The following is a 20,987-nucleotide window of genomic DNA, read 5'->3' on the forward strand; positions in this document are numbered from 1 at the left end:
GGTAACACAAACCTGATGCAAAATATCTATAAATCTGGGCCCCTGGTCTTTAAGAGTGTTTTGTTGTAACTTTTTTATTAGATAGATAGTGAATCGTTTTGTAATATTAATTTACACTCTTTTACATTTTATGTGTGGCATTGTAAGATGCACAGCGTGGTGATCCTGTGTTCAGTCATGCAGTGGCATAGCAAGGTCAGGTGGTACCCAGTGCAGAAAATTACTTGTCACCCCCGGCTTGACAAAATTGCAAGAATAAATAGGTGTTTAAAACACATATTTTTGCCATTTTGTCCCCCCCCTCAGTGATGACGCTTGTCACCCCCAACTTGACAAAATGGCAAAAATATGTGTTTAAAACATATTTTTGCCATTTTGTCACCCCCCCCCCCCCTCTGTGATGACATCCGGGGCGGCCCGCACCCCCCTCTTATGCCACTGCAGTCATGTAAGTTTTATAGAAATATTTTATATATGTAATTTTGAATACTCAGGGTCAGCTCCTCCAGGAAGGTGGAGGAGTGTCGCCCCACTAATTAAAATGCCACCAGATGAAAAAAAAATGGCAATAAACATTATTACCATTTAGATTTTGATTAAATCAGCAAACCTACGTCCTGAGAGGAGTGTCAGGATGGGGCAGGGCCTGCTGAGTGGCAGCAGCAGTAGGGAGAAGTGGTGAGCTGGCTGTTCACTAGTTTAAAGTGTGCGTGGATTTTTGGCCAGCCAACTTGCGACAACCAGCAAGACATGTGTTTTTTACAGCTCTCTGAACCCCTCTATCTTAGACAGCTGAGTTAGAAAAAGCATAGGCTTCCATTGCTCTTGAGAGTGCTGAAAGAGGCTGCTCAAACCAATCCTGGCACTTCTCTAATGCTGGTTAACAGCATGAGAGCAGCGCCAGAATTGGTTAGGGGAGTTGGCTGGGTCCGAGCAGAGAAGAACACCGGGGAGGACGTGTAGCAAGGTAAGTGACTTATATTTCCTTTGTTTTGCATATATTTTTTGTGTTCATGTATGTCCCACATGCATTACATTACCTTTTAAAGTTATAATTTAGCTTTAAATCGATAATGCATCAATTTAGTTAATAAATCCACCACCCATTTGTCTGCCTCCCTATACTCCCCCTCCCCAACCCCCCCATCCCTCACTCTATAGTTGGCATCCGCCACTGAGAATGATATAAAACTATTTGACAGCATGGCGCTATCCTGCGCCTTCTAGTAACTGCTATATGAAAAACAACGATACATTTAAATACATTTTCGGACTGGGCGTTGGAAGGATTTGCATGTTAAGATCTTGATGAATCAATGTCCTTTTTGCACCAACAGGGAAGGAGCTCGTAGACTACATCTGCCAGTACCTGAGCACTGTGAGGGAGAGACGCGTCAACCCCGAAGTAGAGCCCGGATACATGCGCGCCCTCCTTCCGGACAGCGCGCCCTTCGAGTCGGAGAGCTGGGAGCGCATCTTCGGTGACATTGAAGAGGTCATCATGCCTGGGGTAAGATCAGAGCATCATTTGTCTTAGAAGGAAGGTCGTAATCAATTGCAGCTGAACGCGCGCGCACGGATACTGTCGCGAACAGCTGTTACCTTTGCACCGACTCCCAGAGAATCAACTCCCTTTCACAAAGGATACCAAGGGAAGCGCGTTGAGAATGACATCTTCAGCATGCCAGTCTCAGATCTAAAAGGGGACGGTTGTGTGTTTTTGAAAAACAATTCACTTGGAAACTATACCTAGTTCTTGTTTACTTAAACACAATTTTTTTTACCGCGCTCAGTTTATCCTCGTGGCAATTTTACATCTATATCTGGTACTGTGGAGTACTATTAAGTAGTGAGATTAAAGCCAGAATGTGCATTCTATTGATGCAAGTGGGAAAGGTGATTACGGCACAGGGACAAAAAGGCATGACATCCCCATAGATGAAAGGCGCTTTTATCCGCTGTCGCCCCTCAACAGCGCCAGGGACGCAAACAGGCTTAGAAGCTCCTTACTTAGAAAACCCAACGTTGCCTTAGCTTCATACATTGCTAGATTTGTAAGGTCACAAGAATTTTATTAGGGTGTCAGTGTAGCTGTTAACCATGATGTAGACTACTATTAAAGTAAGCAAAATCTCATGAAAAATAATAAAAGCTCAGTTAACAATAAAAATACAAATAAGTAATAAATTATAAACATCCACATTTATAATACCGTTTGAGTACCAGCAAAAGAAAACTGTATTAATAAGTAAAACATTCCTGTGTGGGATTTACTGCACTAACAGAGGCTAACACTTGAACGACAATAGGTGTGTCGATGCCTACAGCATCACTCCGCTACCAACCTATCAGACGTCCTGCGTGTCCTGACACTTCTGCAGAGCTGTATATTCCCCCTCCCTTCATGGATAACATTTCCACTAAGTTCCGTATGTCCTTTCTGCTTTTACTCTGACCCTAGCAACTCTTTCCAAGTTCCACTATTGCTGTTCTTTTCCAAAATACTCACAGCAGTGCCATGCACCTCTCCTACATTAGCCGCTTCCCTAAATTGGGACTCGTTGTTTTCCTTTGAACACCAGACCTTTAATCTTAACCAAACCACACATTTACACAGATATTATTCGGGATTCCTTCTTCTATCACACTGATCATGGGACTTGGACTGAGCCCTTTCAGCTTCCTGACAAACGTATATATCCATCCTGCTCACATCAACTGACCTCTGATGCTAATCCCCCATTCATCTTGGACATATTTTAGATGAGAGGTTCTTGCTAATAGGACTTCCAATGGACTAAAACCTGTATCCGTATCAGGACTAGCACGATAGGACCATAACCTGCTGTCAGTCACCTTACTGATACCAACTTTGCTTCTCTTAACCCAACACAGACTTAACTGACATTCTGTTCATCCGCTGTGCTATCCTGGTAGCTTTCAGGTGATATATAGCGTACTCCTGTGATGGCTTATGTTGCTTTCTAGTGAAAGTCCATGATCTCCCTGGATGTAGACTGCAGCCCATTGTTCTATACTGCGAGGAAACCCTCCCTCATAATATTGTTTAAAAACTTTTATTACTGATCTTGTGTTAGGTTCTGGTATGAACTGCACCTCACAGCGTTTGCTATAATAACTCACCAAAATAAATCTATTTCTGTAATTTAGGTTATGAACTAGCTTGAATCCAGTGGCAAAGTGAGCAACGGACCCATCTCTGGGCATACCCTGCCAACTTAGGGCGAACAAAGCAAACACAAGGAGATGATGGACGGAGCGCTAAAACTTTTTAGACACTCACCCCCAGTCACAGATCTGGGTTGAATCCATCATCGTTCTTTAGCTCACTTCACCATCCCAGTTCAGACACAGCTATATGCAAATCAGTCTTGACCCTGTGCCTCATGGGAACAGTCCAACCCGAACTGCCAAGCCACGGCTTCCCTGGACTGGAAACAAGCATCCTGGGACCGGTTTCGGGCTAACAGCCCTTGTCAGCCAGGCTAGCTTGAATCCAGTGGTGAAGTGAGCTAAAGAACGATGATGGATTCAACCCAGATCTGTGACTGGGGGTGAGTGTCTGAAAAGTTTCAGTCCTCCTTTGTGCCACTGTCTGTCAGCCAACTACACGTAGTCATGTGACCCAGCGTCAAATGGTTAGAAGAAAATGCCAATGCATTGGCATAAAGTACCAGAAGGGGCCGAATTTTAGTTTAACATTTTTTCTTACAACAGGAAAAATAATGTACTAAAAATTTATATTCTCTGTTGTTTGGAATGCTCATTCCCCTTTGGTCATTAATCCACAGTTGCTATTCTGAAATTGTTGGTATGGATTACCTTTCACATTATTGTTTGTGTGCTACTGACTGGTATAATCAAAAATAACTGTTTGCAAATTGATTGTTGCTTTAAATTTGCTTTGATGTTATGTCATTTTTTGAAGTGTTTTGCATTCTGTCATTTTTAAATACACATGAAAATATGAAGAATAATGAACAATTATGACTTAATAAACGATGTTGACCATCTTATTAGATAGTTTGGTCTTAGTCTGCTTGAATTAGTGGCAACCTCCGAAATAGCCAGATAGAAGTTTTTGTTTGTCTAGTGTTTATCGGCCCATTCTAGCTGAGTTAAGGGCCCACCCCATGTATATTTAACTTTCAAAAAGTGGCATTTTCAGAATTGTGACTTAAAATCCGATTTTACCATTAAAGCGGGTTTCAAATTACAATTAATTTGGTTGTGAACATGACATTTCCGCATTTCCCCAAACAAAAGTTATCACTTATTAAATGTAATAGGGTAACCCAATTTTATCCTATGGGAGAGGTAGGCCATGCAGTAATAAAAAACAAATACAAGAGTGTTCTCACTACCAAGAAATTTAAAACTTTAAAGTACATATCCAACATTTAAAAAACACTGCACCCTGCCCTAGGGGCTAACTCGGGCCTACGCTAGAGGTTACATATCTGTATTAAAAGAATGGTTTAGGCCAGGCAAAAGGTTTATTTTGCCAGGTTGAATTGACAATTTCAAACTGCACTACATGCTGCAATGACAGGCCTGAGACATGTTTTATGGGACTACTTAAGTTAGTGGCACAATAAGTGCTGCAGGCCCATTTGTGGCATTTCATTTACAGTCCCTGTCTACATTAAGTACCACTTTACATGCCAATTATAAGTCAAATGATGGTTAGAATTAGATGTAAGCCAATTTTAGCATGTTTTAGAGAAGGTGAATCCAACCAACTGGTAGCTCACCTGACACCTTCAGAGTACCTTACTAGCCTGGAGTTCATTAAAAAAGAAAGGCAGGGTAGGGTTACATTACAGACACCTGTGTTTATTGTAGTCAGGCCTCTACAGCTGCACACAGTAGGGCCTCATAATGATCATTACTCAACTCTGCTTTATGACCCAGAGTGGGGCACAGAGGTGAAGAACTGAATGACTGATGTATTTAACTATTGAATGAAAGTTGATGTCAACTCAATATCGGAGCATGAAAACAAAATATTTCTTAATGCTTTTAAATGGCAGACAATTAAAACGAAGAGTTAACTTAATGATGAACCCTTTATTTTAATTTTCTCCCATTTCAATGGCTGGTAGACCCCACATATTTCATACTGAAAAATATAGCTATCATTTAAGTGGGAGAAATTTATAATGGAACATTTTTCTGCACTTTAATTTTCTCCCATTTAAAAAAATTAGCATGTTTGTTGTTATACATGTAACATGGTGAAAAGTAAGTCCTTTGCCTTCAATACATAAGACACAGTCTCTCAGTCACCCATACTCATATATACCATTCATACACCCACCTGTTCATGCATCTCCACAGACCATGCTCTTATTGACACACATGACAGCCCTGTCATAGTACAAATAATCTAAGTAGACATTAGGCTTAAAGTTAATAAAGCTGGCCGTGGGGTATCTGGTAACCACACGTTGTTTGGCCCTTAGTAGCTCATAATGATTTTCACTGATCAGAAGTAGCTCTCATTACCAGAAAGGTTGGAGATTCCTGTTTTTGAGAGATAGCACAAGTACTTTAGTACTGATTAGCAGTGGTAAAGTGCACAGAATCCGAATGCCAAAAAAACAAATTCAGCAAAACAGGAGGGTTGAAGGTAACAAGTTTGGGGGTGACCGGCCAGTGAGGGCCAAGTCCAACAGTAAGGATCTAACCAAAGTACCCTTCATGACCCAACCCCACATTTCTTCTTGCAAATTATAAGATGAAACACATTTTTCACCCCCAATAACAATTTTGCTAATCAGCAACCTTGGTGAACACTTGGATGTGGCCGGTTACTGATCTTTCTCATTGACACCTCTGGCCAATATATTTTGTACCAATTTCAAATCTTCATTCCTCTTCAGGGCCTCAAACCACTGTTCCTCTGAACACAACCAGACCTTATCAAATCAATTACCACTGTCAGACATTCTTCTTCCTCGTGTTCCTCAATGTTTTCTTTACAAAGTAAAGGCACCCTTGACAATTAATCAGATCTGAAAGCCTTCCAATTGGTATGTGGATAATTTGAAAATGATACAGCAACAATTTTGACCCCAATCTTACAATCGTAGGTGTATGATGCTTGACCACATTTCTATTCAATATAAAAGACTAAAGACTTATGACTAGTGGCCTGCAAACATGTACTACCCCGCACAAATGTTTTAACATTTTTCAAAGGCCTAACAAGGTCTGAGACATTCTTTTTCAATGAAGGATTATAGTCTTTCAGCTTGATAAAATGTTGTGGCTACAAACTCAATGGTCATGTCATTCTCTCCTTATTTCCGAGACAGTACCGCAATCACTTACTAGCATCTACAGTAATAATAACACATGGCATTAGGATTCCTTGCTTTCAGAATTTTTCCCGATACAATTTCTTCTTCTAATGCATTAAATTCCATGTCGCAATTTTCCTAACCAGCTATGAAGATGTAGGCCTTTAAAGAGATCGCACATTCGCTAGCATCCAAAACTTTAAACATTAGCCTCTGAAAACTGAAGCTGTGGGTGCTAATTTGAAGAGCATCCTTATATATTGAATGTGCCCAGAGGTGAAATAAATTGTGTAAGAGATTTAGATTCTAGGTCTAATTCCAGCCTAATGTTTGGCAGATGCCAAATCAATTTTGCTAAACCATTTAGTAGTCTCAACCTTTTTACATTATGACCAATGAGATAACCTCAGTGATGATTGAATGGATACAATTACCCCTTCAGCACACATTTTCTTTAATGCATCAGGCAAATCTTATTTAATACTATGAGGCACTCATCCCATATTATGTTTTACCAGACCTTCATTTTCTTTGACGTCAATCTTATGTTGATAACCATTTATCTCCTTAATTCATTTCTAAACACCTCCTTGAATTGTTCAACTAACTCAAAGCACCCTCCACTTTCACAATCTCCCACCAGCAGACTTTACTCTGCAGCCCCAGTTTAAAAGCCATCGCGAACAACCCCTGATGGTCCTAGCCTAAAATATTCAACCCTTTTTTGCCACAAAAACGTTCCTTTGTTTATCGCTCTTTTTAAACTTCAGTATGGTTTTGAAATATCCCAGTAGCTCTACACTGTGCCCTCTATATGAAATGGGCACTTAGTCAGGAGAATCCAGCTTCTTGCTGTCACAGTGTTGGTTAAAGAATTCCTTGGCAGTCATAGTGAAGCATGCGCCTGAGGTCAACTACTACAATAAGAAAACACCCATCCATTGCTATGTTTGTATATAGGTGATTCTGTCTCTCCTATTACCACTACCCACTAAGATTATACCTTTCCATTCAGTCTCATACTCTTCCTCATGGTTCTCATTGACTTTGTTGACCCTTTGTTTTTGACTTTAACAGACCTTTGCAAAATGCCTGTCCTTTCCACATTCTTTACAGGTAGCATTTCTTGCCAGCCACTAACATCCCGCTGAAGTGTTTGAAGAGTATCTACGTTCCAAACAAATTTTTTGATAAAAAACGCTCCACTTAAAGAGTTTTACTTATTTTTTTATATGTTGTAGCAACTTTTTTGTTCCCATTTACCTATATGGTATCACCCTCCCTCTTGTCTAACTCTCAAGATGATGAAAATGACTATTTCATACTTTTAACCACGTGAACCGTTGTACTTAAGGATGGATTTTTCAGGGCACAAGTTGCTGTTAAACATGCTTGTTTCAACATGTTACAACAATTTGTTTTTTTATCAATTGTGTGGTAAAGTTTTCAAATTAGCAATATACCACCAATATGCGCAAACCAGACACTTATGCGTATACGACTCATTCTGACCATTCATGCTGGAGAAAAACTTGTGTCTTTTGACAACCAAACTTGGTTTGGTAACAAAATAAATGTAACATTTGTTATGATGTTTTGGTACTCGTGTATTGCCTTCTCTCCTGCTAGCAATTCATGTGGGGGCTGGTATTTAAAACTCAATGAACCCTCAAACGTTAAATTGTGCTTCCTTTCAGGGCTTTCCCTGTTGCCTTAATAGCCTTTAAATATGTATTTTCTATTTAATAGGAGGCTCTTTTGCTGACAGAAGAAAGGAAAGAGGTTGGTTAACACACTCCATGATAACACTTGGAGACAAGTAGAATAACAAATATGTCAACAAAGAGAGAATACATAACTAAACAAATACCTCCCAATCTGGTCGCAGAGGAACTAGCAATCAGAAGCACATATCCAATAGTAATCATAAGAAGCATGAGAATTACATACAGTCATTAAAGAGTTCATGAAACCAGGGACCTACCACCACCGTCCCCAACATAAGATAAAAACATGTGTCTATTTCAAAGCTATCAGAATATGGTTAAGCACTCTATATATATCAGTCAGATTCCCGTTTAAAGAAAAACCAACATAAGAACATAAAGACAAACTTAGAAGTGCTATTGCATTCACACGATGATTCAATGTGAAATATAAAATGGAAATGCTTATTTCATGTACTTCTACACATTCATTTTAACATGACCCAATTTTTTGCTGTAGCCAACGTGTTTTGTTCATAAGAACTTCTTCACGGCTGCAAAAAATCATGATAAATACATGAATATTTACAAAATATTAAAAAACGAATCATCAACCTATGACCGGGATAACGCTTACTATATACAAACTGCAAATAGTAGTCAGAAGACTAGGCTGGATAAATAAGATAACAAGTGCCGGTATCTTCTACCTAAGCAATATTTTGTAAGTCGTTAAATTCTCATAAACTGTTCACTATTTATACACAAGACTTGTGCATCCATTTCATATCCAAAGGATTTTACACATATAAAGTTCATCTTATCACATTGGAGCCACCGTTAATAAAGAACTTTAAAAGAAAACAGTAATTCATTTAAAAAAAAGCCTATAGAGATTGTATTTTTTTTCATAGCCAAGATAATAACTCATATATCCAGTGCAATTCGGATTGACCGAAAACATGTATCACCACCGATCATCCATTTTTTGGGTTAACAGTCATATATACTCCCAAAAAAATATAAAATAAAGTTAACAGTAGTCAACACAGAAACATTACGATTCTAAAACCCACCTATTATATGAAGTGAAGCCCACACATGATGTGTTGCTAGCGTTCACTACGTGCGCCATCTTGGACACCCATTTAATATGTTCCAAAAAGGGTCAAGTTTCCTTAATGAACAACAACAATGGAATATTAGTTCCTCTTAATGATATGGAATCCATCTTTAAATTCCAAAATCAATGTAAAAAATAGTGGTAACTTTCCCTCATAGATAGTGAAGTGATTTAACAACAAATGCACATAAAATAAACTTTGTTCATTACTTGCAAACTCATAATTGACATTCATTGTGGAGCACTGCCATTAATTTGCTGAATTGTAATGTTCAGCGTGCACGCCATTTTAAATAAGACTAGCAGAGCAGTCCTGCTCAGAAGTGTTGGTAATGCCCATTACTAGAAGGGAAGCTTTATTGAGAATTGTTGGTGCTGTCCATTATTAGTGGAGCTGCCCCATTTAGAAGTGTTTGTAATTTTACATTAAAACATAGCAGTCTGTTTGAGATGTACCTCTACTAATATAGAGGTGACACAGTAGGTTCATGAAGTACATTAAACACAGGCAGCCAAATAGGTGATTATCACCATGACGTATTAGTTCCCTCCCTATCGCTGGCTGGCTAGCCTTACAATGAAGAAGAAATAAACAATTCCAAATGGAAGAATATGAAGAGGGATTCATTTAAAGCATATAAACAGGTAGGTTCTGCTGTCAAGATGCAGGATGATGGTGTACTCTGATATATGGCACATTATTTACAACAAAAAAATCATGCAACATAAATGTCTTGTTCAAAATGTTGAACTTATACATTTTGTGTTTAGTATGGCTTACATATTTTACCATAATATCATCTAACATTTATACTGTATGACATAATCTAACCTAGACTCTATCCCTAACACAAAACCCTACCTAACGATAAGCCTAGCTTAACCCTAGTACTGAACCACAAGCCTATCTGTAAACCTAAACCTAGTCCTGGCCCAAAACTCCAAACTGATCCCTAACTCTAACCTTAACCCTACCCCTAACCATAGCCCTGAACCTAACCCTAGCTTTGAACCTAACTCCAACCCTAAAACTAACCATACCCCTGAACCTAATTATAGCCTTCAGCCTAATTCTAGTCTTAACCAAACTCTATTCATGAAACTAACCCTAGCCCTGAAGCTAACTTAATACTTACCTGACAACATTAATTCATTATGACTCCTAATATTGCTTTTTTTGTTGCATGATGTTTTGCAGGAAGTATTAGTGTAGCTCACTGCTTATCATGATCAGAATGATGACTTCCAGGGAGTGACTGAGTCCATTTATGGACTCTTGAAACCACATAAGTGACCTTTACAATGGCATTTGATCTCCTTTTTTTAAAATCTCACAACCTTACGTTCCAGAAATAAAAAATTAGCTTCTGATTATAGCCTTTGGTTTGCTTTGATGGTCTCTGTTCATCCTGCTGCCATGCTACACCCGTGCTACTGCCATGATGCTCAGCTCCAGTTTAGTATTTTGGAGAACAAAGGTCAGGGGGAGGCCACTTAGGTCCTCATGTAGCCTAGGCTACTGAATTATTTTAGACAGTGTTAGTCAGGTACAACAAAGTAAAGCAGTCCAAGTAGGACTGGTTATGCAATATATGCTGGGACACAAGGTTTGGTATGACATCACATTTATTAACAGCATAAACGGAGTATCATAGTGTAATTCTGATAATAGTTCTGGTGCTCACACAATAGTGAAAGTGCGTGAAGTGAGGGGTGTTTGTGACATTACAAATTTACATCGCATTGACAACAACACTAAACAAAACTCCAAATTAATTAGTTGCAGTAATAGAGTTTTGGTTGTAAAGGTCGACGGCGTTTCGATCTCATGAATGTGAGATCATCATCAGGACAAGACAAGTGTGAGCAGGTAGAATCTATTAAGAGGAAAACCAGAAGTCAAACAATGGTCCCGAGATAGACAAGTAAAACAAACTTTATATCTTAACAATTCTAAGAAAATCGTCATAAGAACCAGTTACTGTTGCCTTACTGGTGAATTAATTCATATAGCATAATAGCAACGGTTGCTTCCTACTAAGTGGACAGTTACACAAATAGGAGAGTTAATAGGAGCATAGAGTCAAGCCATGTCTGTACACGGAAGAAGAGTGCAGAAAGGGAATGCCAGTAACTCCAAGATGAGGTTGTGCGTGGGAAATGAATTAACTCCACGATGAAGGAAAGAAAGAGCCCTTGCGGAGCCAATCGGGCTAACATGCGGCTGGTGCGATAATCATGCATTAATAGTGGAGCTATATATACAATGAAGGATGGTGCAGAAGGGGAGAGGTGTTACTAACTCGGTCAAGATGTGTGCAGTGTGGGGACCCCTAGGCCATAATCGGGACTGGCATGAGTCTGTATAGAGTTAATGTGAGAAGAAAACGAGCATGAGAAGGCGTAGTCTTAGAGCGAAGCATGGCGCCAATACTTGCCAGAGTAGGCGAATGTCAGAGGAAACTATTCAGACAGGAGCAGGCCTTCCATTCACTCGTATGAACGTGGCGTAAGCTGAAGAAGTAAGGAAGGGATGTGAGGGCTAGGTCATGGGGGGCCTATGAATAGAATGCAATATGAGTAGGAGGGCTTACTTAATGGAGACGTAGGTCTGTGTAGCCCGATGAGTGGGAAGTACAGGAGGTACAATAATTTGCGTGCTGAGGAGGAAAGGGGATGTGTGAATGCTAGTGATGAATGGCTACGGGGAATAGAGCACGGGCACGAGTGCGAGAAAATTGAACTTACTGAAGAAGCCACTACTGATGGAATTGGAGGACTTGTGGGTACCGGGTGAGTGGTGCTGCACCGAACTCAGGAACAGAAGAATTAATCTCAATTTAGGGCATTTCCAATCTTTGCCAGGAGTATCGAACCATATACATTTCATAGCTGGGGTATATCTGCAAGTTGGCCAGTAGGGTGTTGACATTTAGGATGCACAGCATAGGCTTTCAAAACTCACATATTTTAAGGTCTCAACAACAGACAGCTTTAGTTGTCTATTCACAACAAACCTATTTAATCCAATATAGGTTTAGAGCGGGTTTTGGATCAACACTCTGCTCACAATTCCATTCCATTTTATATTCTTTATTTCGGTCGGTGGACCATAAAAGAACATACGCAGATATATACAAACTTTGCAAAACAGATTAAAAAGCTAAAACCCAGATAAAAAAAGATTGGCTAAAAAATGCCGTTATATTAAAAAGATAAAAAGATCAGTCAGTATTAGATCCATTACTAATTCTTAAGAAATCTTTTCGTGCCCACCACATAGACCTTAAGAAACAGGATACAGCATAGACAATTGGGGGATCAGTATTGTATTTTAGGAGCCTAAATATTTCACTACAGTGTCGTGTACCTAGGTTCCTACATAATTGGATCAACCATCTGTGTCTGATTTTGTGGTATCCCGGACAAAAGAAGAATACATGGAGTTCAGTCTCCTCTCCCCTACTGCAGGCTGGACACCCCAGAGTAGCGCAACTTGACCATTTATTAGTGAATGAGCGCAAGGGGAGAGAACCATGCCGGAATTGCACATACAGTTTCCTGGCAAGAGCCGGTCGTATGTCATCTAAACATGGCTCTTTATTATACATGTCCTGTACTGCCAGGAAATGTACTGTGAGGGAACCAGTGGTGGAGTTTTTGTGGAGTTGAGCAAGTTTACCCCCCCTGTAGCTGCTGACTAGTTGATTGCATGTAATTACCACACAGGCCGACTCTGCGTTGTGCCATGGGTTGTCTCCACCAATGATACTAAGACCCTCCCTGATATGTGCAAACCAGGGCAATTTACCTATGCCAGGGAGTCTCAGAAGTTCTCGGAGCTCAGACCTGTACTTGGCCAGTTCGGATGTCACCCATAAGCACCGCCAGAATAGTAGGGTCTGCAACCTATTTCCTCTGTGATGGGTCTCACCCCCAGATCCAAACGCAGTGGGACTAGTGAGGAGCTCACTGGTAAGCCAAATAGCTGCATAGGGAAACTCTTCTCAGTTTTAATAATAGACCTGGGGAGGCAATGCCCCCAGAGTTCAGCCCCGTACAAAGTAGCACTCCTGAGTTGGGGTTTATAGATCTCTATAACTGGGCTTACAGGCTTGTGAATAGAGTTTCTATAAAACTTGGGCAGGCTACCAGCGGTCTAGGCCAATTTAAGGCTTGACTTCTCCATTTGGGGTTCCCCAGGACATATTTTCGGTTAAAGTGAGGCCTAAACAGTCAAAGACAGATACCCGGTCCAGTTGTATACCGTTCATGTGCGGGTTGGGGCAGGTGGAGCTAGCGGGGTTGAAGACCATATATTTTGTCGTTTGTATATTGATCTCCAACCCCCTATGCCTATAAAACTCACAAAATCCATCAAGTATTCTCTGGATGCCCATGGGGGATTTAGAGAGCAGTAAGGTGTCATCTGTGAACATCATTGCTGGAATTAGCTTGTGTACTAGCTCGGGGGCGTCTATGTCCCTCAGTTCGCTCAATGCGCCGACCAGTCAGTTGATGCAAATACAGAACAAGGTAGGAGCGAGCACACAGCCGTCTAACTCCCCTGTTAATGGAATAGGCGAGGTGAGTTCCCCCTTCCTCCCATACCTAATTTGGGCATAGTTGCCAGTGTGGACCCTTCTCAGCATGTTCAAAAGATAATGGGGTATTCCAAGTCTGCTCAACACCACCCAAAGGGCATCTCTGGGAACCAGGTCAAAAGCACTTTTGAGGTCCACAAAGACCAAATACAGACTACCACCTTCCAGATACACTGATTTCCAATAGAGGAGTTGGACCCTAAAAATCTGATCTATAGTTGACGTTTTTTCCCTAAAACCAGCTTGTAGGGGGCTCATAATCTTATGTTCCTCCAACCATGATTGCAGCCGGTCTAGTAGGATCCTGGCAAATACGTTTTGCGATACGTCGATCAAACTGATTGGTGGGTAATAGAGGAGATCCCTTTTTGTGTACCGGGAGGATATCAGCTCCAGCCCAAGTAGCAGGAAGCACCATCCCTTGGAGGATGGCATTAAAAAGCACCCGTAGATAGGGACCCGAGATGTTGGGTTTGGCCCGGAAGAGATCCCCTGGTATCTTGTCCAAACCGGCAGCTTTACCGGGAACTATTCTACTTAAGGCATTGATAACTTCTGCCAGGGTAATCTCCGAGGCAACTGGATTAAAGTTCAAGGGTGGCAGGGTGAGTAGGGTCTGGCTACTAGCCTCGGCCTCCGGTGAAGCTTAAAGAGCCAGGAAGTGCTCTTTCCAACGGTCAGACGCTATGTTTAACTCTAGAGCCATCTTTCCATTGCTACTTCCTGTGGTTACAATATTCCAAAAGGTTTTCATGTCTTTGGTCACAAGGGCCAATTTCAGACTTTCACATTGGTCCATTTCCCATGATGTTTTTGCAAGTGCAATGGTGGTTTTGTAAGAGGTCCTTGCTATTTTTACTTTGGAATTACACTTAGATTTTTTAGCCCCAATCAGGGCCTTCTTTGCCTCTCGACAACTACCATTGAACCAGGTCCTCTTCAACTTCGTCCCTCCCCCCTGTGTGCACACTGGCCAGAACACATCCACCAGCTTTGCAGTTATGGACACATTAATCTTAGCAACATCTACTAGGGATGCAGCGATATCTGCTGACTTTACAAGCTTTGCCAGAACCTCAAGAATGGGTATAATAGCTTCGAATAGAAGGGCCATTTTTTTGGGCGATTGTTCTATCCATGCCCACCTGACTTTGCGCCTGTCGTCGGTAAGTGTCAATCTGTTGTCGATTATTGGAGCTGGATCGGGGGTCCCCCCGATGGTTGGCAAAGACAGCTCGAGAATTAGAGCGTTGTGGTCGCTATCATGACGTGGCCTAACAGAGAAATCCACAACACTGCCCCACATCCTGGTTTCTACTAGGATGCAATCTATAATAGAAGAGTGACCAACTCTGTTGAAGGTATGCTTCCCGAAAGAGCCAGTACTAGTTCGGCAATTGCAGCCTCGCAGGGAGCGTTTTAGGGTGAGTGCTTTAATCTGAAGAGCCAACGGTGTCCAGGCCCTAATTGGTGGAATATTGGACTCAGGGATGGCCCACAGCTCATCCTCCTCAGTGACAGGTGTGCCATTACGATCTTTCATTGGCTCATATTGGCAGTTAAGGTCGCCCCCCCAAAACCACCATAGGGTTGTTAGAAAAACTAGAGATCAGACCATCAAGTTGATCTAAGGTCGGGGATTCACTGGCCTAGAATAGATGTTAACTAAAGCTAGTTTAAAATCCGGTGCAAAGGTCAGCAGGATGCACAGTATATCAGTTGAGCAGTGCGCCACTGGGGTTACCGTGCAACCTAGATGGGAACCTACCCATGTACATAGCCCACCGCAGGGTCTACCCCGTCCCCTGGATACAGCTTGTATTTCAAATGATGCAAACCCCAGACGTGTTGCTTCCTCCGTTGCCCAGGATTCCTGAAACATACATATGTCAAAAGTATCCACAAAGATCCCCCAATCGGGGCAGCCTAGTTTAGTCTTAAGACCTGCCATGTTCCATGATAGAACCTTAAGTTTGTTTGATACACTTTGGTTAGCTGTGTTGCCACCCTGGATATCATGCACCAGTGGAACATCTGGCTCTGCCGGTGCAAAGTGGCACTTGCTCAGTGTGTCTATGGATGCTACTAGGTTGGACCTATTAGCTGTGTTACCAGGGGTTTCCGGTGAACCAGGCAGGTGTAAAAGGGCATATGGAATGGGGGTAGAAGGGTATTTATCCAGGGGCAATGAGTTATACTTGGGGCTGGAGGTTACTGATATGCTGCTTGGCAATTTAGGATGAACAGCAGGGGCGGGATACACATTCACAGGCCTAACATTAAGATCCTGTTTAATTGGCCTAGGCACTTTGGTTATAACATCCACGGCCTTATCCGCTGTGGCTACTCTCACTCTTGCCATTCCGTGAACCCTCCCAGCCCAAAGTCAATCGACTTCTTCCAGAACTCCAAATCTGTTTGCCTGGGGCAGATTAAAAGCATGTGGTCTCGAGAGAAAAGGTCCCTGTCCCAGTGTTAACTGATTCTGGTACCAATCATTCTGTGGGTGTCTGTTAACAACCATGGATTTTGAAATATAAAAATATGTGAGCGGAAGAGGTCTAATTGCGATGCCTGGTACTGGAGAAAGATGGTTCAAATGCAGGAGATGTTTTACAGATCGTGGGTTTCTAAAATTCATTATAACACAATCCCCTCGAAGATCTTTGGGCCTGTTTCCCACCCAATCTACCCTGCGAGTCATAAAAATTTCATTAGCATTTGAATAAGCATATTGGCAGTGTCTAACAGGCCAGTGCAAACATTTGTTTTTGAGCGCAAGCTGGGATTCCTTCTGACCCTCCTTGACATCTGGGACTCCTGCGAGCACAATAACATATGGGATTGAGGCTGGAGGAAGGTTAATTGTTGGCAAATCAACCCCAGCCCCAGCCCCCAGACTCTGGGACCCATCTTTGGCCAAACTATTTACCAAAGTACCCTTTGTTGATGGTACCTTTCCCCTAGCTTAGGACCAGCATCTGGAATGTTAATAGCTGGGGCTGGGGGGACGGTAATCGCCACACAAGATGTATTTGGCCTTTCCATGGTCTCAGCGATTCCAGAAGGTATTTGGACAACAGAATCAGTTCTGCTCTCTCTAGCTGGTGAAGAGTTTATAAGAGAGTTTCCTTTGTCAGTGGTGTATTGGTTGGCCAATTTATCTAGTCGAGCAAGCACTGGAGCAAGTTCATCTCTCACAATGTCTCTAATTTAACCACTTAGAACTTCCATCAGGGGAGCCACCCAGGATGGGAGTGACGTATCCGATTGGAAACTATGCCCCTCAATCGAGACCTGGTCGATCCCAGTTCCCATATTAACCTGAGTTCCATCGTTAGACGTTTTACGCTTGGCCCCCACCTTTATGGGCTGGTTGGTTTTACTGTTCTTGACTATGCCCTTATTATCACCCCTCCTCCGTATTGTTACTTTAGGTGTGGTTCCTGTTTCTACATCAGGTGCTTGTAGAGACAACACCGGAGATCTTTCCAGTGCACTATTACTTGTGGGCGAGACTGTGTCTATAAGGGCATGTCGAAGGCCAGGGGTTAGTGACAGCCGACGTTCTGTAGGTTCTATATCTGTAGCCACCACCCCAATGGCCCTCTGAAGCATCCTGTCAATAGATGTATGCGGAAGGGAAGGGGGTATGGGCTGTGCTGGTGCACGATGGTTTACGTTGGTAGATTGCTTCCCCATTTTTGAAAGTTTACTGTACACGTAGCAAAGGCACCGGGGTTCCCTCGTTTACCACCCAGCCGGTCAGAAATAAGGCGCACTGGGTCATGAGATGGGGGTTACGACAAAAAGTGACAGTCATTAAACGACTTGGCAAATTATCAAAACAACAGGTAATGGCACTTACAGATAGTCTCAGTGTCATCCTCTCAGGAGTTAAAGTTGGACCGGCCCAGGGGACATTAATGGTCTGCGAGGTGGATGACACTGGATACAAGTGCAATGGGATCCAGATAGTAAAACTAAGAGAGGGGGGCCCAGCCCAGTCTCTTCTTGTCTATGACGGGCTAAGAACGCACGTTTTGTCCCGGTCTTCGCCCGGGCTGCGCCCGGGTACGCCCGCTCTTGTCCCGTGCTGCGGGAGCCCGCGAAGATTTTTAAAGCGCCTCCGGGCCCAGAAGAATGTTGGCGGCGGCAACGGCCGTGTTGGAGGCTGGGACTTGTGGTTCCAGTTCCCCTCAGGTGCACCAGGACAACAGGGCAGGCAGCAAAATGAAGATGGGCTTCCCACGCTGCGGGAGCCTGCGAAGATTTTCAAAGGGCCTCTGGGAGCAGAAGAATGTCGGTGGCGGCAACGGCCGCATTGGAGGCTGGGACTTGTGGTTCCGGTCCCCCTCAGGTGCAGCAGGGCAAAGGGGCAGGCAGCAAAATGAAGACGGGCTTCCTGCGCTGCCGGAGCCCGTGAAGATTTTTAAAGCGCCTCTGGGCGCAGAAGAATGTCGTCGGCGGCAACGGCCACGTTGGAGGCTGGGACTTGTGGTTCCGCTCCCCCTCAGGTGCAGCAGGACAATGGAGCAGGCAGCAAAATGAAGACGGGCTTCCAATTCAATGGCTTTCTTGTCTGTCTCACTTCCCTCCTGCTGATGATTCAATGGCTTTCCTCCATATTATTCTGTTTGTCCCAACTAAGGAAATTTCAGTCTCACTGTCTTTTGATTTAATGAGTTGTATCTTTCCATTGTTGATGACAGGACCTTGCATTGCAGCGCAAGAGGGAGGCTTTTCTATCCCTCTCTGTCTTTCCTTGTGTTCTTTGCTTCTACCTCCTTTTCTGCTTCCCTTTCTTTTCCTTTAAATATTGTCCCACCATACCCCTCTGCTCTATCTGTCACCAGCCACTGTATCTGTGAATAGCCATATTTTAAAATCTTTGAAACCATTCCAAGATGGCTACCTGTGCATCTGCATTTACACACATGAGCTTGCTTTACATGCTTGTTGGAATACTTTATCTTCTGTGTAAAGGAAAAACGATTTCTTGATGGCTGCTATGCATGCACATATGGGGCCATCTTAGAATGGCTTTCTTGAAGCAATAGAAAACACGTTTCAAGTTGGCTGCCTGTGTGTGCATGCTAATCAGCCATCTAAAATGAAGAAAGCATTAGCAAAGCCAATAGACATATGCCACTGCGTTACATTTGTTACCTATGGGCTTGTTCCTACTTTTGACGACATAGGCAATAGACTGGGTTACACGTATTGCCTATATTTATGTCAGAAAATGCAAAGAAATGTATTATGAATGCTACTGCCATACCTTCTTACAGTGCCGTATGCATTTTACCAAACAATGTAATCCACATGTGGAATTATATTGAGCTGGGCACGGAGCATGGATGTCTAATATTGATTTAGGAGGGTTGGTTCTGTGAGATGTTGAGGATATCCACATAAGATACATTTCCTCACAGTGAATGTTAGTGGACGTTTTTTATATATTGGTTATCCTGAAAACCTGGCATAGAGCCAGCCATCCTGCACCTACATTGGGTAAGCTAGAAGTTGCAGCCACATAAGACTTCATTTTCTGTACACTGTTTTTCTGTTCATAATAATACTAAAGAACAATTCATAAAAAACCTTTCATCTCGTTCAGATCATTAAAAGAAGATTGTGTTCAAAAACAGAAGTGAAACGTTACTCTGCCCTTGGAACAAACATATTAGATTTGAATATTAGTCAGAAAATAAATGAAAACTACTAGTGACAACTAATTTCACGCTGTCCTGCATCCACACAACAAATATGTGTGGGTTCGCTTTCATCTTGGTTGAAAAGATAACCACAACCGCTGCCATGACAACAGTTGTCTTGATAAACAGTGGGTCATCTGTTTATGTTTTGCAATTAAGAAAAACAACATCTATAAGGAATGTTTGCGTACGTTTACAGGCATGGATAGGTGTCAAAAACATGTATGCTAAACAAATTGCATCACATGCAGTTGTTTGAAGACGTAATCTGGCAATTTGCATGAGCATATTTACTCTTTTCTAGAGAAGCTACTCCACAAACTTTTCTCAGAAACTGATAGCCATAACTTCAGCCTCAGCCCTCTTTCAAAGAGTTAACTAAACACTCGTAACCCTACAAAACACATAGAGAGACTGGATAGCTTAAAGGCACAATTCCATATTGCAAATTCTTGGAGGGGAACAGATTTTTTGATTGGATGAAAGTATAAAAATATGTACGTAAAAAAGCATTTTGAGGGCCCTCATTATGAGTAGTCTGTTAGAGGGTGCAAAAATTATCGACACTTAAATGTTCAAAATGTATCAGGCTCAACATGAGTTGTCGCACATACTGAAACGGGCCACTTGTAATGAGGGCCTTAGTCTGAGAAGTTTCTTAAAAAGTGTCTGTTATGAAGGATATGGTACGACGCAGTGCTTTATCTCTGGCAGAATTAAGCTTCCGAAAAATGTACAGTATGAGCTGGCATGACAGTGAAAAGTGTAAGTATTGCAATCCGTTAGAATGATGTTCTGCTGCACTCTTTACTAAACTGAACTTGTTTTGAGTGGTAAAATAGTTCTACATTAAAATAGCAATAACTCACATCTGTAAAATTGATTTCAGGGAAAGAAAGCAGTGGAACAGTTTTAAACGTATATTACATTTTAATGTAGTTCACATAGTTATGGGAAAACATAAGTCCTTATTTAGAAACGTGAGGTCATTTTAATATTTACGTGATTTTGTATAATTGAGCCACTAGAGGGAGCCCTAACAGCATAGCAAAAAATCATGACTGAGTTTGTTCTCTGTTCAGGGAGAGTCCATTCAGATCTCTGACACTTCGAGCGTCCGTCTTCTCTGTATTGATGTACAATTTACGGCCAGATGCACTAACCGTTTGCACCTGCAGCCGATGTGTTAGCTCTTACACAAATACTTATAGTAGTGTACAAGTGTACCTTGTAAAATGTATATTCTCATAGCAATTGGTAATGCTACATTGTGTTCTAATTGGCATTTTTAGTGACTAGCGTTTAGGTAATATAACATTTGCAGCAAGGTTTAAAAGTGCTGTGCAACCACGAACTAGGGCTGAGCATCCAATGACCCCCGCTCAGTTTATGACTGACATTCTCTCACACCATGCTCTGTGACTTCCACTTTGCCATGTGCTCTTATCCAGATCACCTTTAAATGTATCTCAAGACCAGAGGCCCACAAGTTTGGTTCAACAATGTCTCTA

General features: G+C 42.0%; 1 protein-coding gene across 1 annotated transcript in view; it reads left to right on the forward strand.

Annotated features, from left to right (window-relative positions):
• Nucleotides 1–20,987, forward strand: part of HDC (histidine decarboxylase) — a 211,196-nt gene that overhangs the window by 94,305 nt on the left and 95,904 nt on the right. The window contains exon 2 of the mRNA XM_085644258.1: nucleotides 1,338–1,510. Within this exon, the coding sequence (XP_085500384.1) occupies nucleotides 1,338–1,510 (173 nt within the window). The remainder of the gene's footprint in view (nucleotides 1–1,337; nucleotides 1,511–20,987) is intronic.

This window comes from Triturus cristatus, chromosome 3_1 (assembly GCF_964204655.1).
Source record: "Triturus cristatus chromosome 3_1, aTriCri1.1, whole genome shotgun sequence".
Classification (NCBI taxonomy): Eukaryota; Metazoa; Chordata; class Amphibia; order Caudata; family Salamandridae; genus Triturus; species Triturus cristatus.